Consider the following 8,254-nt stretch of genomic DNA (forward strand, 5'->3'; position numbering starts at 1 on the left):
GAAGCCAATCAGCGAGTGTCCCGAGCGGGCGCCGAACTGGCTGCCGGAAGGAGGCGTTTTAAAATCTATTTTTAAATCGCCCGCCGCCTTGAGGGGAGCCGTTGGCTGGTTGGTTGGTTGGTTGGTTGGTTGGCTGGCTGGCTCCGTTATTTGGGAGCGGGCGGGCGGAGAAGAGGGAGGTCTCGGCCCCGTGATGGCGAGGGCTCAGCGACAGGTAAAGCACCGGCCTTTCGAGCTGCTGCCTTTGTTACCTTTGGAAGAGGAGGCTTGACTGAGGCGGGCAACCTCGGGCCACCTCTTGGCGCTCTTCCTTCAAACGTAAATGCTCGTTTTCTCCGTGCAGGGATATCGTTTGGGGTTTCTTGTTTTTCGGTTTTTTAACCGAGTTATGCAAATCCCCGCCCGGTGCCGTCGGGTGTTTTATTTTAATTAATTATCCGATCGAGTCTTGCTCACGTGTAAAACCCATTGAAATCAAGGGGCCTTAATTCATATTATTGCCCTCTCTATAATAACCCCCTGCTGCTTTATGGTGGTGTTGTTATGTGCTTTCCTGTTGTAAAACCCACCTGTGATCTTCGGATGAAGGGTGGCATATAAATTTAATAAAAATAAAATCAAATAAGGAAGCCAGTTTGGTAGGTCTGCTCTGAGAGAAACTCACCCACAATATCTCAAAACAGTTCTGCAGTAGACATGGAGATGCGTACAGGCACCCAGACTTGACTTGCACTTCTGACTGAAATGCCTGTGTGAAAAGATAAGATTATGTTACACTGATGCCAAAAGTTTATTGGTGAGGGAGATGGCCATGCTGCCAAAGGGATTTCGCCAATCAGGTGCCACCACAGGGAAGGCCCTGACATGATGGGGCTGCAGCTGTTGGCAGAACCACGAGACTGAAGAACTCAGATTCCGAAGGTTGGCAGATGTGAGGAGAGGCGCTCCTTTCGGGGGGGGGGGGGATGACAAAATGCTGAGTTAAACAAAACTATTTAAAGCACACTAGGAAGGTAGCCAGTCCTGTGCTGTAGAGAGAAGGTATAGCTTGATTCATGTTACCAAATCCTTGTGGTGCTGTTTTTATTTTGTTCTCTTTAAAATCTGTATCTATAATGAGAGAAATAGATTGTCCCCAGATTTCTTTGCACCTATTATTCTAGTATTCGATAGGGTTTCTTAGTGCCCACTTCCACCCCCAAATATCTTGGCTTGCCTTCATGCGAGTCCTTGTCATGCTGAGTAAATGATCACCTGCATTTTCTTTACTTTATATAAAATAGTTTTTAACTTTTGTTCCTTTTTGCCTATTGATTGGTAAACTATCAGCATGTGGAAGATACGAGGGTTTGTGACTACAGGACACTTTCTGTTTTTGGAGAAAAAACTGTAGATCATGATGTGAACATCATTAACACTGCACATCTTTCAAGACATGTTGTATCCCTCAGACGAAACCTGTTTAGTCAGACCCCAGCTATGAGAATGATTCAACAAACTCTTCACTTGCAGGTAATCCTTTGGTGAGCTTGGTATAGCTGGCAAAATATTGCAAAATGAAGTAGCTTATTATTTGGTGCAAAGGAAAAAACCACCTCTGGTAACTAATAGTTAATCTTTCAGAAATAGTTCTAGGACAACTTGGAAAGGAAATTACCGTAATATTGCCCTGCCTAGAATATATCCTCTCTCTCTCTCTCTCTCTCTCTCTCTCTCTCTCTCTGTGTGTGTGTGTGTGAGAGAGAGAGAGAGAGAGAGAGAACAATTTGCTACAAGTGTCTTAAAACTTTGATCCTATCTCCTGAAAAGTTAATGTTGGCCAAGGGATTGACATATTTTTACCATCTGAACTTCTTTTAATAAGACCTAATTTTATATGGTAAATTATGTTCTCCCTTATTGCATTAGCCCACTACTTATTGTACAGGGCCCTTTCATCTGTTCTAGCTAATATATTCTAGCCATAAAAGGTAGCAGAGGGGAAATGAAGAGGACCTGAACCTCTAAATGGTGTTATTGGGAAAGCTTTAGAGTGGTGATGTAGGGGTGTGTGTGTTGTGGTAGCTATTAAATTAGTTGCAGACTGTCCTGAGAATTGGATGAACCACATCCAAAAAGTTGCTCATAGTGATATTTGCTGTGTTTTTGTTGGAAAGTGTAGAGTATGGACACCACTTGCCTGCACCTAGGAAGCTAAAACTGTTCTTCACATTCCAGGAAAATGCTGATCCTCAAATAAACTTGCTTCTGTGTAAGCAGTGGACTTTATACACTGTCACTCCTCTGTACAAATTCTCTTATGGACAGCTGAAAGAATATTCTAGACAGTTGAGTCGCTTTATTGCAACTGAAAGTCAAAGGAGACCTGTGGAAATTGAATATGAACTTCAATTTAAAGTGACGTTCTCTTCATTCTCAGCTTTGAAAATCACAGAACAGGAACCAGATGCAGTTCTCATTCAAGTAGGTACTATAGTCCCAATATTTTAATACCTGTGGGTTTGTCTTAACAATATTGAAGAATGCTATTGTATTGGATCTAGAAAATACACTAGTTCATCTCAGTATGCCACCACTGTTATCTTAGTGTTATTAAATGAATTTGATTTGGTTTAGATGCTAGGGAATCATGGTTACAGTTGGTGGTGAGTCAATCACTGGATGCTTTGCGCCCAGTATTGATTGCGCCATTTCTCTTGTAAAGAGGTTCTGAAAAAATGTAACAGAGCAATTCTTAAAAGTAGGTAGCCTGTAGGCACAGGAAGCCTCTGGCTGCACTTCGTGTGACCATTGGGTCTCAGACCCACGAATCCCAATCTGATCATGCAAGAGACGCTGCGCCATGCAGAGGCTGGCACTTTGAAAGTGTGGGTCCAGTTGGATCTGCACTTTCAAAAAGGCTTCCTTGTCCAGGCAAGGAATTAAGCCTTGCTTAATTCAGTGGCTTTTCCATGAAAACATGCATAGTTGTCCATGGCTGTGAATAGAGTACTATTAAAGTGATAGGTTCACATTTGTTGAAGAACTGTTGAGAGATTAAGTGCTGTCAGTATATTTCCCCTATTTTTTCCTCACCATAACAAATGAATTGCAGGAGTTGGTTTCCAAAATTGTGTTGACTCAAGCCATTTCGTATAGTTGCAATATATGCATAATTGGTGTATTTATGTATTTCCCATAGATCACGAAGAGGCCTCAGGTGGCAGCTAAAAATGCCGAAGAGAAAGTGGTGTGGATGGGCTGGTTTACTTGTACTGGTGGAAATGACCTTTTTGAGATTGTTGATGAGGAGTTTACCTTTTTGCCCTTGTTCCTTGTGAATGGGGCAAAGGCTCTCACGGTCCTTGTAGAAACTTGGCTTCAACAGACCTTTGACTGTTGTCTGAGCCCCTTGCACATCACCCCTATCAGTCTTTCCTGGATGGCTGCAATGTGGACTGGGTGCCCTATGGACAATCCTACAGTTCCAACAGAGCTGACTTTCTCTACACTTGGCACAGCTTACCCTCTGGATATTTCCTATTCTATCCATCCTGAAGATGCAAAAGCCCTTTGGGATTCAATCCACAGCACTCCAGGAGAAGTCAGGCAAGAAGAAGTGGAATTATTCATGGCGTGTCTTTACAACCACTTCCATAGACACTTCAAGATCTACCTGTCAGGCACAATACTGGTGCAAGTCTCCACATCAGTAGGTTCTGCCCATTCTGTTGGGAAAATAAAGGTATGGTGCCTAGCTCATTTACCACTAGCAACTAGTTAAAAGAACTGTCACTTTTGGCCAGTATTAGAAACTTAAAGATTTATAAGTTAGGGGACAAATGGCTCCTTAAACCAAGGCTACAGTTGCTAAAATGGAATGTCTAGTTGCCATTTTGGGGCAAGATGGCTCTGCAGTCTAATTTTCAAATGATGGACTGACTGTGATTGATTTTCAGTTAAGCATCAGGCTCGTTCAGATGACAACCTTGAGCTAGGCTAAGAGCCTTGAGTACTTAAAGAAGAAAAGTTACTTGCTCCAGGGACAGCCCATGTATATATTGGCCTGTTCTGACCTCTGTTTCTTAATGCTGACTGCTCTCAGGCTGTACAGAAAAAGCATTTTGGTTTCAGAAATTCATTCTGATTGTGCAGATAAAATATAACTGATAGAATTCTACAGGATGGAGTATTAGTGTGTGAAAACAGTCCAGATCCAATGATCCTCAGGCCTGCATCTCCAGATGGTGGAGATGTCAGGCACCATCCTGGCGCCCAGGCAACTTCACTTGGTCGCAAGTGGTCAAAAGCCAGGTGCAAAATGCCTGGCTAATTTTGAATACTGTTCTTGGCAGGTGATTGATCTCACCCAAAATTAATACTAGCCTGGTAGTGACAAATTATAAATAGATGAGTGTCCTAAAGGAATATTTGAGGCATACATTTTGCAATGTAGACTTCAAACACTTTGCAGCTGATTTTACCAGCTGGCCATTTATACTTTAGGAAGAAGCTTGGTGGCAGGTCTAGCAAACACACTACTCCCTTTCTGTATTGCAAGTGAGCATTCAAGAGAAGTAGAAACCCTACAACTACTTTGTGCCTCTGGCCCCTTTCTACCTATTCCCTAGATATAGGGGGTGGAGATACTATTTTTTTCTGCATTCCTTTATGCAATGGCTCAATTATTGGCACATGAATAGAATGGTTTCTTGCATCTGTCCCTTCCTACCTTTCCCAGTTCTTTACCATCCATCTTTCTCTAAGTAGGGAAAGGCTTGGAAGGGTGGCAGGGCTGGGGAGCATATTGAATACTACTTTGGGCACTCAGAACAAAGTGTGTGCATCGAAGACTGGGTTGCAGGGTAGGGGGCATATTGAGCCACAGGCAACCAGTAGCTGATTCCTATTATAAAGTGTGTTGCTGCAATTTCTCCAAATAATGGGCTGGGGTATTGTTCTTAGTGGATTCAGTTTTAAATTTGTGTTGTTTTCATTGAGGGAGGGGAGATATGTCTGGGAGGAGACCCCCAACTGCAGTGGTTCATGGTAGGGGGAGGTATGGTGTGGGAGGTGCCATGTGCCAGCCCCTCCTCCAACATAGGGAATTGGGATTATCCTATCAGCCAGCCCTCAGGTTTGCAGCTGCTGCTGCTGCTACTAAATACCAGGTTGACTGAGTAAGGCCTCCCTCATACACGATCTGATTTATAGATGAGGAGGTTGATCTGGTCTGTATCACTAAGATTGGGTGGTTAAGGAGGGTGGAGGTGGTGTTACCTACTGTGCTCAACTGGGTACTCTGTGCAGCATCAAGGACAAGCTTGAGGGTTGGGGAGAGAGGGAGTTGCTGTGGTCTGTAGAGATTCCATCTCTCCAGGCTCTGTCCAGTTAGCGGGGGGAATCTAGAGGGTTTGTTCCTGATGTTGGGCAATCAGGACAGATTAGGGATTCTGCTGGTTTCCACCGGCCTCCCTGCCCAACAGTCTCCTTGCCTGAGCAGATGGCTGGTCTCAGATTAAGTGTTGAGGACTCCCAGAATGCTAGTTCTGGGGTCTTCAACATCCATGCCAAGGCAACTGGCTTTGGGGTGGCTTAGGACTTCATCATGGCTGCCATAATGACCATGGGGTTGTCACAGCATGTCACTAGCCCAACACATGTGGCAGGCCACACTCTGAACCTTGTTTTATCAACTGGGCAGGAGGAGGGTGATATGAAAGTAGGGAGTATTGACATCAGTCCCTTGTCATGGTCAGATCACTTCCTGCTGAGATCAGGCCTGGGTTATGTAGTGATATATCATTGAAAACCGGTTTGAAATCCACACTGTGATAACCGGTTCAAAATATCTGCCCTGATGATAAACCGCATGAAGCCAACTTTTGTATGTTGCTCTGCCGGCTCAGCTCTTCCCTGCCTCCTGCTGGGGGCAGCAAACCACAGAGCAGGCACTAGGGTTTTCAACTTCACAATAGATCACCAGCTAAACATTGCAATATATTGATATATCATGATGTTTGAAATGAGGATGGAGCTATGTAGAGGCATTGGCTGACTTCAGGGTTTTCCCTACATCATGATTTTTGCCGGTGTCTGCTCTTGTGATTTGCTGCACCCTTGAGGTGTCCAAGGGGCAGCCAAGGGAAGCAGTTAGGAAAGCCTTATTCTCTGCATGAAATTCCATTCTATTTGGGAAGACAAGTTAGTACACAAGCTTTAGTAATCCAGTGAAACACAGCAATCACATAGATACCAAATGATTTTAGATCTGATGTGAATTGGCATCTTAATGATATTCTAAAATGCTGCTTTGAAAAGTATTGTGCTTATACTTCTGAAAAGGAAATGAAGGCTTTCCATTGTTCCCCTATGTTCAAGTGGTTTCAATTTCAAGCCATGGATCTCTTCTTCTCTATCAACTTTCCTCTTCACCCCTTTCATACCTTTCCAGGAATGTAAAACAGGAAAGTTTGGCTTTTCAGATTGACTTCAGACAATGTGATTAAACAAAACTGGTTTATATGGGCTGTTGACATTTGTTAGCTTAAATACTTCATTGAATAAACTGTATTTTATCCTGTTTGATCCTGCTGCAACTTTTTTAAACATTCTCCAATTTCTTTCTTGCAGATTTTTCATGCTCAACATCTGATATCATCAATGGCATTCCTAACAGAACTGGCAGTTTTAAAAATGTGATTTAAGTGTTGTACCATCTATGCTTTTGCTATAGAAAGTATATCCAGTACAAAGACGACTTTTGAGTGTGAGAGAGTCTTATTCTTATTCATCTGCTCAGATGTGGTTTGTACAGAGTATTTTACCTTTCTGGTCAAACCTAAAAAGTCTTACACCTTCCTGAAAATATGGAACATTAAACTATATAAACCCTACAAATAATAAATATGGTATTATATTTGACTAGTGATTTATGTGAGTATGGTACTAAGTGATTATGCTGCTCTCTTTGATCACAGTACTTCTTGTGAACCGGATTGTTTCGGCTTAGAGGATGGTGGAATGAAGGAACCAATGGGACATGGTTATTACTGGTTATAAACTTTATAGGAACATTATAGAAAGGATGTACTGAAGGTGGTGTTGCTGTGTATGTCAGAGAGGGCACTGAATTCAGCAAGCTGGGTGGTGATATTGGGCCTCAAGTAATTTAGTATGAAGGACATTCTATTGTCCTAATCAAACTGCTCAGGAAGATTTTGAGATTACAAATGAAACTATATGTATTGCAATCAAGACAAAGAGGTAAAATGTATAGATGGCCAATATCAACCTTATGTCCCAGATACTGTTAGACTACAACTCCCTTCAACCTTAGTTGTAGTCCAATAGCACCTGAGGACCTAAGGTTGAGAAAGGGTGCCCTAGATAATTGGACCCTAGAATAGTCTGAGAACTGAGGAAGATTATGGAGAAGAGAGACAAAATTTGAGGCTTAACAGACAAATCCATAGAGTGCTCTCTAATGGTTCATCACCATCCTGGAAATAAATGGCAAGTGAGGTGCTGGAAGGTTCTGTCCTGGGTCCATTGTTCGATGCCTTTATAAACAACTTGGATGAAGGAATTGAGGAGTTGCTCATCAAATTTGCAGATGACACCAAACTGGCAGGGGTAGCCAATGCTGCAGAAGACGGAATTGTAATTCAGTAGGATCTTGGCAGCAGTGGCATAGCATGGGTTGCCGGGACAGGACAGGTAATGTGGTCTGGGCAGCTGGGATGGAGGCATGAGGCACATGGCTGCCAGTGGCAGTGGCCACATATTTTTAGCTTTGCTGACACTGGGCTTGGCCAGCACAGGGGTGCAGGGTGTGGACATTGTGCCAGGTTTTGCCCCTCAGAATTTTGCACCTGGGGCCAACCTCCTCTGCTAACCAGTAACGTAGTGTGAGGGCAGGGCAGAGTGAAAAACTAGGCTTAAACTAACAATAATTTCAATAGGGATAAATGTAAGGTTCTACGCTTATGCAGGAAGAACTGTCTGCTCAAATATGATGGGGTACAACTGGCTTGTGAAAAGGATCCAGGGGTCTTGGTATACCACAAGCTTAACATGAGTCAACAGTGTGATGATGCAGCAAAAAAAGCTAATGCTTTTCTAGGTTGCATCAAAAGAATTACAGTGTCCAGATCACTGAAGTAATAGTACCACTCTGTTCTGCCTTGGTGAGACCACACCTGGAATGCTGTGTCCAGTTCTGGGCACAATTTTAGGGTATTGACAAGCTGGAATGTGTGCAGAGACAGCAACC

General features: G+C 43.1%; 1 protein-coding gene across 1 annotated transcript; it reads left to right on the plus strand.

Moving 5' to 3' along the window:
* Window positions 1-122: 122 nt before the first annotated feature.
* CENPL (centromere protein L) lies at window positions 123-6,908 on the plus strand. The gene is made up of 5 exons (XM_083743970.1): window positions 123-214; window positions 1,330-1,512; window positions 2,218-2,463; window positions 3,182-3,724; window positions 6,613-6,908. Exons 1-5 carry the CDS (start codon window positions 194-196, stop codon window positions 6,679-6,681), a joined length of 1,062 nt encoding a protein of 353 aa, XP_083600096.1. The 5' UTR covers window positions 123-193; the 3' UTR covers window positions 6,682-6,908.
* The last annotated feature ends 1,346 nt before the right edge of the window (window positions 6,909-8,254 follow it).

This window comes from Podarcis gaigeae (assembly GCF_964106915.1).
Source record: "Podarcis gaigeae genome assembly, chromosome: 6".
Classification (NCBI taxonomy): Eukaryota; Metazoa; Chordata; class Lepidosauria; order Squamata; family Lacertidae; genus Podarcis; species Podarcis gaigeae.

Coding starts and splice junctions, on each gene's coding strand:
- CENPL (XM_083743970.1), top strand. CDS start 194: ATGGCGAGGGCTCAGCGACAG. Junction 215..1,329: donor TGGCGAGGGCTCAGCGACAG/GTAAAGCACCGG, acceptor GTAAACTATCAG/CATGTGGAAGATACGAGGGT. Junction 3,725..6,612: donor ATTCTGTTGGGAAAATAAAG/GTATGGTGCCTA, acceptor TCTTTCTTGCAG/ATTTTTCATGCTCAACATCT.